The 11,701-nt window shown below is 44.0% G+C and overlaps 1 protein-coding gene across 2 annotated transcripts; it reads right to left on the reverse strand.

Annotated features, from left to right (window-relative positions):
- Positions 1 to 253: 253 nt before the first annotated feature.
- Positions 254 to 11,088, reverse strand: LOC110528716 (high-affinity choline transporter 1-like). Of its 2 annotated transcripts, none has more exons than XM_036982088.1 (9): positions 10,856 to 11,088; positions 10,044 to 10,294; positions 9,449 to 9,562; positions 7,841 to 7,996; positions 6,578 to 7,747; positions 5,487 to 5,630; positions 4,043 to 4,196; positions 2,174 to 2,391; positions 254 to 2,030 (listed from the first exon to the last, which is right to left on the reverse strand). In XM_036982088.1, the coding sequence occupies exons 5-9, from the start codon at positions 6,686 to 6,688 to the stop codon at positions 1,374 to 1,376; spliced, it is 1,284 nt and encodes a 427-aa protein (XP_036837983.1). In that variant the 5' UTR covers positions 6,689 to 7,747; positions 7,841 to 7,996; positions 9,449 to 9,562; positions 10,044 to 10,294; positions 10,856 to 11,088; the 3' UTR covers positions 254 to 1,373. The 2 variants fall into 2 exon arrangements, with proteins under 2 accessions (XP_036837983.1, XP_036837982.1); XM_036982087.1 differs by having other exon boundaries at positions 6,578 to 6,726; positions 10,856 to 11,087.
- Positions 11,089 to 11,701: the final 613 nt, after the last annotated feature.

The following is an 11,701-nucleotide window of genomic DNA, read 5'->3' on the forward strand; positions in this document are numbered from 1 at the left end:
TTAGAGATGTTTATCTTTCTACGATACGTCTCAGAACATTACACTTCCCATTCAGACCACAACTTAATTCATCAGTCAAATTAAAGATTTAAGTGTTGCTGTTTGTAACTAAAATAACAGTGACAAACTATTTGAATCTTTATACTCATAACTATTCCGCTTTCCCGTCATTACATCTGTAAGCTGTCTGTACATTTTTGGCTCAAAACCATTTCTATTGGATCAAAAACTTGATTTTTTTTTTTTTTTTTTAAGTCATTGTTCATGTCCAATAGGATTACTGCTTTATCACCCACGGTCATTTCATCACAGACTGAGACCAGGGAGAGAGAGTTCAGGTCTGATTACGTACCAACATGGAGGTCCGTTCTCCACTGGTGACACACATTCAGCAGCAACATTAGTCTGGTCTCTTATGTCAAGGACACTGCGCCAATAATGTCCTCTTATCTCCGTGCCATCTATTCTGTCCCATCTTCATAATGTCCTCTTATCTCCGTGCCATCTATTCTGTCCCATCTTCATAATGTCCTCTTATCTCCGTGCCATCTATTCTGTCCCATCTTCATAATGTCCTCTTATCTCCGTGCCATCTATTCTGTCCCATCTTCATAATGTCCTCTTATCTCCGTGCCATCTATTCTGTCCCATCTTCATAATGTCCTCTTATCTCCGTGCCATCTATTCTGTCCCATCTTCATAATGCCATCTATTCTGTCCCATCTTCATAATGTCCTCTTATCTCCGTGCCATCTATTCTGTTACATCTTCATAATGTCCTCTTATCTCCGTGCCATCTATTCTGTTACATCTTCATAATGTCCTCTTTTCTCCGTGCCATCTATTCTGTCCCATCTTCATAATGCCATCTATTCTGTCCCATCTTCATAATGTCCTCTTATCTCCGTGCCATCTATTCTGTCCCATCTTCATAATGTCCTCTTATCTCCGTGCCATCTATTCTGTCCCATCTTCATAATGTCCTCTTATTTTAACCTTTATTTAACGAGGCAAGTCAGCTTATTAAGAACAAATTCTTATTTACAATGACGGCCTACCGGGGAACAGTGGGTTTAGCTGCCTGGTTCAGGGGGCAGAACGACAGATTTTTTTACCTTATCAGCTCGGGGGATCCGATCTTGCAACCTTTCGTTTACTAGTCTAACGCTCTAAGCACTAGGCTACCCTGCCGCCCCTATAGATGGCATTATCTCTATGCCATCTATTCTGTTCCATCTCCATAACTCACCTGGCCGTGATGGGGATCAAATTAAAGTAGTTAAATAGCAAACTAGTCAAAATGTGTATTTCAGTCGCCGTCATTTCAGTCCTCTCTTTAGTCTCTTTACGTTCTGGGGTTCAAGGTCCGGGGTTTAGTCCAGGGTCTCGTGGTTGGGGCTGTCTTCGGGACTCGAGTCCTCCTCAGCCAGAGTGTCTCTGCGGGTGAACGTAGCCGCCAGTTGAACGCTGAGCCGTGGTTTGACAGGCGCCATCTCAGACAGCACGATGGTGTTACGGTTGACCAACGTGGTCTTGTCCATGTTCTCTATGCTGTGCTGGGCCAACACCGCGTCCAGGAAGTCATACTTGGGCAACAACTTGCCGCTCTCAAACAGATACTTGGCCAGGTAGGAGAAAGCCACGTTGCCCAGGAAGGAGGCCAACATGGAGACGGTCTTAAACGGGAACTTCTGCACCACGATGTGTTCCACCTCTCCAGTCAGATGATGGATCCGGTCCTCTATCTGCCAGCCGGGGTAGTAGATGAAGGGGGGTAGTGAAAGGTAGGGTTCCCCTCCTCCGATCCTCAGGATCAGACCAAAGACGTAAGCAGCAACGGAGCCGTACGTGTTGGTTCCCTTGACGAAGAGAACGGAGATGAGCTGAGGGAAGATGATAACGTAGACCAGGTCGGAGCTCAGGTACCACAGCCCGTACACCGTCCCCGTTAGCAACGCCATCGCCGTGGCCAGGCCGCCGAACACAAAGATGGTGACACGCATCACCCACACGATCTCGGTGTCCGATGCCTGGGGGGAAGGGGGGGTACAACGTTACACACACACAACAACACCGAGAACAGTGGCTCAACTGCTCCTATGATGTTCAGATGTTTTGTGAACAGGATGTAGTAAGTGGTGTTTTTTTTAGTCCCGCCCCCTTCCCAACTCACCGATTGGCGGAAAGCCAGCTGGTAGATGTTCCGAGCGAACATGGAGCTAGCTGATAGGATGGAGGAGTCGGCAGATGACATCACGGCAGCAGAGACCGCCCCCAGGCCGAAGAAGGAGACGAAGGGAGGACAGAGGTACTGGAGGACTATGGGTAATATCATGTCTGCCTGGTCCCTCTCCTTGGGAGGTACAGGTCCATACGCCGTCTGGTTCCAGTCTGAGGAACACAACATATCATTTAGAACCTGGAACCACAGCTGAATCTAAAGGCCTCCCTTTCTCTGGTTCTAGTCTGAGGAACATGAGGAACAGTACACACAACAGTCAAGAACCCAGAACCAAGAACTTAGAACGTAGACAGTGGTCAAACTAAGGAACCTACTGAAGAACTACAACTGTGGAAGAAGAGCGGTCAAAGGAACCCACTAAAGAACTACAACTGTGGAAGAAGAGTGGTCAAAGGAACCCAAAAAAGAACTACAACTGTGGAAGAAGAGCGGTCAAAGGAACCCACTAAAGAACTACAACTGTGGAAGAAGAGCGGTCAAAGGAACCCACTAAAGAACTACAACTGTGGAAGAAGAGCGGTCAAAGGAACCCACTAAAGAACTACAACTGTGGAAGAACAGAGGTCAAAGGAACCTACTAAAGAACTACAACTGTGGAAGAAGAGCAGTCAAAGGAACCTACTAAAGAACTACAACTAACGTAGCATTTCACCTCCCATCACTGGACGTAGTCCTACTGTAACCATATATCACCCCTTAACGTAGCATTTTACCTCACGTAGTCCTACTGTAACTATATATCATCCCTTAACGTAGCATTTCACCTCCCATCACTGGACGTAGTCCTACTGTAACCATATATCACCCCTTAACGTAGCATTTTACCTCACGTAGTCCTACTGTAACTATATATCATCCCTTAACGTAGCATTTCACCTCCCATCACTGGACGTAGTCTTACTGTAACTATATATCAACCCTTAACGTAGCATTTCACCTCCCATTCCCGACTGAGTGTACAGACAGTGATTCAGCAGGACTTTGATGCTGGAGTTAAAACCTGGAGATCAAAACTAATTCAGTCCCTTCTGCTTCTCCTCAGATGTAATATTTACAAAGTTCACAGTAGTAAACGGAGAGAGAGAGAGAGAGGGAGGGGGAGAGAGAGCGAGAGAGAGAGAGAGAGACAGAGAGGAAGGGAGGGGGAGAGAGACAGAGAGAGACGGAGAGAGACAGAGAGAAAGAGACAGAGAGAGAGAGAGACAGAGAGAGCGGGAGGGGGAGAGAGAAAGCGACAGAGAGAGAGAGAGAGAGAGGTTGAGAACGATCCTCCATAATGGATGAAGGGACCAGCTGCTGATGTTTTTTAGGAGCTTTCCAGAGATCTGAGGGGAACATGGTTACACCCTGAGGTGTCCCCCGGACCCCCTCCCCCCCCAACGCCCAGCAGGGGGACATACCTCTGGAATATGTGTCATCATTAGGCTACCAGATGAGGAACTATCAATCAGACGTTTGGGAATGTTAGGAAAACAACTAACAACTGTAGATCAACCAACACGACAGAACGACATGTCCTAGTTAGAACCGCTCATACATAAAGGAACTGTACCCCAGGTGTGTGTGTGTGTGTGTGTCCCTGCGTGTCTCACCTGTGGAGGCCCCTATAGCCCCGATCATTACTGAGGGCACGGCCATGACCAGGCACCCTGTGTGTGTGTGTGTGTGTGTGTGTGTGTGTGTGTGTGTGTGTGTGTGTGTGTGTGTGTGTGTGTGTGTGTGTGTGTGTGTGTGTGTGTGTGTGTGTGTGTGTGTGTGTGTGTGTGTGTGTGTGTGTGTGTGTGTCCCTGCGTGTCTCACCTGTGGAGGCCCCTATAGCCCCGATCATTACTGAGGGCACGGCCATGACCAGGCACCCTGCAGCGGCGATGAACGAGAGCACCTGGGCGTACGTAGCTGAAGAGGCAGAGAGAACCCGTTGAAAATATACCTGCCAGGGAATCCCCCCCAACATCTAGAACACAGAGGGGAGATAGTGAATTCATCTAGAACACAGAGAGGAGATAGTGAATTCATCTAGAACACAGAGAGGAGATAGTGAATTCATCTAGAACACAGAGAGGAGATAGTGAATTCATCTAGAACACAGAGAGGAGATAGTGAATTCATCTAGAACACAGAGAGGAGATAGTGAATTCATCTAGAATGGAAAGAGGAGATAGTGAGTTCATCTAGAACACAGAGAGGAGATAGTGAATTCATCTAGAACACATGGAGGAGATAGTGAATTCATATAGAACACAGAGAGGAGATAGTGAATTCATCTAGAATGGAAAGGGGATATAGTGAATTCATCTAGAACACAGAGAGGAGATAGTGAATTCATCTAGAATGGAAAGAGGAGATAGTGAATTCATCTAGAATGGAAAGAGGAGATAGTGAGTTCATTTAGATTACAGAGAGGAGATAGTGAATTCCTCTAGAATGGAAAAAGGAGATAGTGAATTCATCTAGAATAGAAAGAGGAGATAGTGAATTCATCTAGAACACAGAGAGGAGATAGTGAATTCAACAGTAAGTATCATTACAATCAGAACATAATCACTACTCCTTAAACAGTAAATATTCTGTCTGCTGGAGTATCAGAACCAGTCTTATCCAGAACCAGTCTTATCCAGAACCAGTCCTATCCAGACCCAGTCCTATTCAGAACCAGAACCAGTCCTATCCAGACCCAGTCCTATCCAGACCCAGTCTTATCCAGTTCTGTACGTACCAGCAGACAGAACCAGTCTTATCCAGACCCAGTCCTATTCAGAACCAGTCCTATCCAGACCCAGTCTTATCCAGACCCAGTCTTATCCAGTTCTGTATGTACCAGCAGACAGAACCAGTCTTATCCAGAACCAGTCCTATCCAGACCCAGACCCAGTCCTATCCAGACTCAGTCCTATCCAGACCCAGTCTTATCCAGAACCAGTCCTATCCAGACCCAGTCTTATCCAGACCCAGTCCTATCCAGACCCAGTCCTATCCAGATCCAGTCCTATCCAGAACCAGACCCAGTCCTTTCCAGAACCAGTCCTATCCAGAACCAGACCCAGTCCTATCCAGACCCAGTCCTATCCAGACCCAGTTTTATTCAGACCCGGTCCTATCCAGAACCAGACCCAGTCCTTTCCAGACCCGGTCCTATCCAGAACCAGACCCAGTCCTTTCCAGACCCAGTCCTATCCAGAACCAGACCCAGTCCTATCCAGACCCAGTCCTATCCAGAACCAGTCCTATCCAGTACTGTACGTACCAGCAGACAGAAGTTGTCTATCCAGACCCAGGCGTCTTCTCTCTTGATGTTTCCCTTCCAGGGAGCTTGGTAGATCTCCTTCACTGCACTGATCTTGATGTCAGACACCGCTGGGTTGCTCAGAGCGAACGGTACTGAAACCCACTGACACAGAGGCAGAGACAACATCAACCCTGGGTCAAACACACACTGCTACAGCCGGAATGTCATAGATATATAGAATCATGTTTTTAATAGTTGTAGATATATAGAATCATGTTTTTAATAGTTGTAGATATATAGAATCATGTTTTTAATAGTTGTAGATATATAGAATCATGTTTTTAATAGTTGTAGAAATATAGAATCATGTTTTTAATAGTTGTAGAAATATAGAATCATGTTTTTAATAGTTGTAGATATATAGAATCATGTTTTTAATAGTTGTAGATATATAGAATCATGTTTTTAATAGTTATAGATATATAGAATCATGTTTTTAATAGTTGTAGATATATAGAATCATGTTTTTAATAGTTGTAGAAGTATAGAATCATGTTTTTAATAGTTGTAGAAGTATAGAATCATGTTTTTAATAGTTGTAGATATATAGAATCATGTTTTTAATAGTTGTAGAAGTATAGAATCATGTTTTTAATAGTTGTAGATATATAGAATCATGTTTTTAATAGTTGTAGAAGTATAGAATCATGTTTTTAATAGTTGTAGATATATAGAATCATGTTTTTAATAGTTGTAGAAGTATAGAATCATGTTTTTAATAGTTGTAGATATATAGAATCATGTTTTTAATAGTTGTAGATATATAGAATCATGTTTTTAATAGTTGTAGAAATATAGAATCATGTTTTTAATAGTTGTAGATATATAGAATCATGTTTTTAATAGTTGTAGAAATATAGAATCATGTTTTTAATAGTTGTAGATATATAGAACCATGTTTTTAATAGTAAGAGTTGTGCCTATTCCTTCTCAAATCCTTTCAAATGTTTCAGCTACAATGGAACCCAACAGAATGGTCCCCAAAAAGTACAAACTCCCTAGCCAAATGAAGTCCAGCTGAAATAAGTGGTCCGGGCCGAGTGTCTCACCAGTCCCAGGAAGATACAGAAGAGTTGCACCACGTCGGTGTAGGCTACAGAATACAGACCTCCGACTAACGTGTAGAAGATCGCAATACAGGCTGAGATCACCACAGACATCTTGATGTTTATGTCTATGATCACACTCAGCGTGGCTCCTAGAGAACAGACAGACCTGGTCAGAGATAGTAACAACACAGACAGAGATCACCACAGACATCTTGATGTTTATGTCTATGATCACACTCAGTGTGGCTCCTAGAGGATCAGACAGACCTGGTCAGAGATAGTAACAACACAGACAGAGATCACCACAGACATCTTGATGTTTATGTCTATGATCACGCTCAGCGTGGCTCCTAGAGGATCAGACAGACAGGGACCTGGTCAGAGATAGTAACAACACAGACAGAGATCACCACAGACATCTTGATGTTTATGTCTATGATCACACTCAGCGTGGCTCCTAGAGGATCAGACAGACCTGGTCAGAGATAGTAACAACACAGACAGAGATCACCACAGACATCTTGATGTTTATGTCTATGATCACGCTCAGCGTGGCTCCTAGAGGATCAGACAGACCTGGTCAGAGATAGTAACAACACAGACAGAGATCACCACAGACATCTTGATGTTTATGTCTATGATCACACTCAGCGTGGCTCCTAGAGGATCAGACAGACCTGGTCAGAGATAGTAACAACACAGACAGAGATCACCACAGACATCTTGATGTTTATGTCTATGATCACACTCAGTGTGGCTCCTAGAGGATCAGACAGACCTGGTCAGAGATAGTAACAACACAGACAGAGATCACCACAGACATCTTGATGTTTATGTCTATGATCACGCTCAGCGTGGCTCCTAGAGGATCAGACAGACAGGGACCTGGTCAAAGATAGTAACAACACAGACAGAGATCACCACAGACATCTTGATGTTTATGTCTATGATCACACTCAGCGTGGCTCCTAGAGGAACAGACAGACCTGGTCAGAGATAGTAACAACACAGACAGAGATCACCACAGACATCTTGATGTTTATGTCTATGATCACACTCAGCGTGGCTCCTAGAGGATCAGACAGACCTGGTCAGAGATAGTAACAACACAGACAGAGATCACCACAGACATCTTGATGTTTATGTCTATGATCACACTCAGCGTGGCTCCTAGAGGATCAGACAGACAGGGACCTGGTCAGAGATAGTAACAACACAGACAGAGATCACCACTGTGCTGTATTATCATTGATAATAACTTACCCAGAGCAGATAAAATGGCCGCCGACCAGAAGATCTCTCCCATTAGAGCAGGTATGAAGAGCAGACCACCCATCCTCTTCCCATACTTCTGCTGGAAAGGGTCCAGCATGGTGACATAACCTCTGGAGCGCATGGGCTTGGCGAAGAACAGACCCCCTGCACACGGCAAGCATGTTGGCAGGTTTAATAGACGCACAGGATATTGGGGATTTTCAGAGGAATGTCAAATATATGATGGATTATTTCACAAGTCTACGTTATTAAGTTTTATATTCCAAACTGTAGTCTATTGTACGGTGCATTTGAAAAGTATTCAGACCCCTTGACTTTTTCCACATTTTGTTACCTTGTTCTAAAATTGTTTTTTTTTTAAATTACCCTCATCACTCTATGCACAATACCCCTATAATGACATCACAATACCCCATAATGACATCACAATACCCCATAATGACAAAGCGAAAACCGTTTTTCAGAAATGTTTGCAAATGTATTAAAAATAAAAAACAGAAATACCTTATTGACATAAGTATTCAGACCCTTTGCTATGAGACTATATTGAGCTCAGGTCCATCCTGTTTCCATTGATCGTCCTTGAGATGTTTCAACAACTTGATTGGAGTCCACCTGTTGTAAATTCAATTGATTGGACATGATTTGGAAAGGCACACAGCTGTCTATATAAGGTCCTACGGTTGACATCGCATGTCAGAGCAAAAAACAAGCCATGAAGTTGAAGAAATTGTCGTTTGAGCGCCGAGACAGGATTGAGTCGAAGTACAGATCTAGGGAAGGGTACCAAAAAATGTCTGTAGCATCGAAGGTCCCCAAGAACATCATTCTTAAATGGAAGAAGTTTGGATCCACCAAGACTCTTCCTAGAGCTGGCCACCCGGCCAAACTGAGCAATCGGGGGAGAAGGGCCTTGGTCAGGGAGGTGACCAAGAACCTGATGGTCTCTCTGACAGAGTTCCAGAGTTCCTCTGTGGAGATGGGAGAACCTTCCAGAAGGACAACCATCTCTGCAGCACTCCACCAATCAGGCCTTTATGGTGGAGTGGCCAGATAGAAGCCACTCCTTAGTAAAAGGCACATGACAGCCCGCTTGGAGTTTGTCAAAAGGCACCTAAAGGACTCTCAGACCATGAGAAACAAGATTCTCTGGTCTGATGAAACCAAGATTGAACTCTTTGGCCTGAATGCCAAGCGTCACGTCTGGAGGAAACCTGGCACCATCCCTACGGTGAAGCATGGTGGTGGCAGCATCATGCTGTGTGGATGTTTTTCAACGGCAGGGACTGGGAGACTAGTCAGGATCGAGGCAAAGCTGAACTGAGCAAAGTACAGAGATCCTTGATGAAAACCTGCTCCAGAGCGCTCAGGACCTCAGACTGGGGCGAAGGTTCACCTTCCAACAGGACAACAACCCAAAGCACACAGCCAAGACAACGCAGGAGCGGCTTCGGGACAAGTCTCTGAATGTCCTTGAGTTGCCCAGTCAGAGCCCTGACAATTTAATCCATTTTAGAATAAGGCTGTAAGGTAACAGAATTCAAGGGGTCTGAATAGTTCCCGAACGCACTGTTTATTATTAACGAGATGACTCACCTACGACTAGACTTAGCGCATATCCAAAAGGCGCTTGTGCCCAAGCCAAGCCGTAACCAGGAAGATATACGTACTCCGCCGTTCCGTTGATGTATCCGCCACCAACCCAGGTCGCTGCAATGACAACAACTAAACATAAATGTTCAGCCTACAGTAATTCACAGAGTCAAATCATGATTTACCCGATGCGTGTCAATCCAAACGACAAGGTGACAACATTCCGCGCATAAGAATTATGCTTGAAAATGGTCTGATCATTAGTTTCTTCACGGAATAATGTATTTTTTAAAAATCTGTAAACTATGATAAATAAAATATGTAAAGTAAAGCTGTTCAATGCTGCAATTCAACATGTTAGTTAGTGTCTTTAGTTAAACGCCTTTCCCCTAACCATCGAGCATGAGTTATCAAATTGAAGTAGCCTATACATTTTTTACAACCGGTTTTTATATTAATCAAGTAAAACATTTTTTAAAAAAGGGTATAGTCCTACAACATTCTGTTAGTAAACTTTCAGAATCACCTTTATTTAGAAATCAACTTACAAATAGAACATCGACTGGCCTATCTCAATCATTCACACAATGAAACTCACCGGTCATGGTAAAACCACCAACAAATAAACCAATGTCCCTTCCACCAACCATGATGGTTTCACTGCGGTCTGTGCCCTCCGCCTCCCCGGCGTGTTTGTTCTTCCACGCTGCCCAGATCCCCACCGCAAGGATCAGAACGTAGAAGAGGGCGATCGCCGCCAGTCCCTCCACGTGGATACCGGTCATCTTGTCTTGTTTTTAGCTCGAGTTGAGCCGCGTGTCTTCGCTAGAAACCGGGTGGCATTGAGACCTGCGTGGATGGGGTGCGGAGAGAGAGTGAACATTGTAGTGGCAGTGAAGGGATGGATGAAATAGACTAAAAGACCAAATAAAGACCAAACATTATACTTGTAATTATATTTTCGTTAGATTTATTATGTTACTATTTTAGAACATCAGAATATCTAGAACATTTAGAACATCAGACAACAGTCTTCATTTTTTTTTAAATCCCTTAAATCACTAGTTTCCACAGTCTCTATGTATGTGCGTAAAAAAGCCCATTACGCACAACCGTCAGACAGTCCGTGGAGCTGTTGAGGCGTTAAACGGACTTCTTCTTCTTCTGATGGGAGAGTTGCAATATCACTACAAACATCTGACGTGAGTATTTAAAATATCAAATGTGTCCTTTTTTAAACACAACCCTCCTCAAATTGGACAATGATGGTATAGACTGTATCTGGAGCAATGGTAAAACACATAACGATATAGACTGATTTACTTTACAATGATGTAGAGATTCCTTTACGTGGTCTAACATGTCTTCAGCAACAACAACAACAACAACATGAGAAAATAGACAAGTTACCTGAAATGTCTCTTTTACCCGACACTTGAGGTGAAAGCCGCTTCTCAACGAGCTGGTGTACAGACAGACACTGGCCAGTGCGTTATCCTCCGGTACCCTGCTTGAAAACGAAGTAATGATCGACTAAGAGCTACGTGCTGAGATCGTCCCTCCGGGTGACTTTTATAAGAGACCCAGGTGGCGTCAGACGTCCGGTGTTCACGCGCGTCAGAGAGAGAAAAGTGAACATCTTGTTGATGAGAATAATGAGCACGAGAAACGTCACTGGGTTTTTCCTACCGCTGCTAGTGGTGTACGCAAGTGTATGAGAGAGAGGAAGAGAGAGAGAGAGAGATATAAAAAAAGAGCGAGAGAGTCCACTGTGACTGACCCAAACATTAAGGAAAGCTTTGACTATATACAGACTCAGTGAGCATAGCCTTGCTATTGAGAAAGGCCGCCGTAGACAGACATGGCTCTCAAGAGAAGACAGGCTATGTGCTCACTGCCCACAAAACGAGGTGGAAACTGAGCTGCACTTCCTAACCTCCTGCCAAATGTATGATCATATTAGAGACACATATTTCTCTCAGATTACACAGATCCACAAAGAATTTGAAAACAAATCCAATTTTGATAAACTCCCATACATATATTGGGTGAATGGTGGCTGTCCATGGTGCTGAACAATTATCGCTGTTGCAATTTTTTAAATTTATCTAGACAAGTCAGGTAAGAAAACAATATTATTTACAATGACGACCTAGGAACAGTGGGTTAACTGCCTTGTTCAAGGGCAGAACGACAGATGTCAGATGTTGACCTTGTCAGCTCGGGGATTCGATCCAGCAACCTTACGGTTACTGT

Source organism: Oncorhynchus mykiss, chromosome 7 (assembly GCF_013265735.2).
Source record: "Oncorhynchus mykiss isolate Arlee chromosome 7, USDA_OmykA_1.1, whole genome shotgun sequence".
Taxonomy (NCBI): Eukaryota; Metazoa; Chordata; class Actinopteri; order Salmoniformes; family Salmonidae; genus Oncorhynchus; species Oncorhynchus mykiss.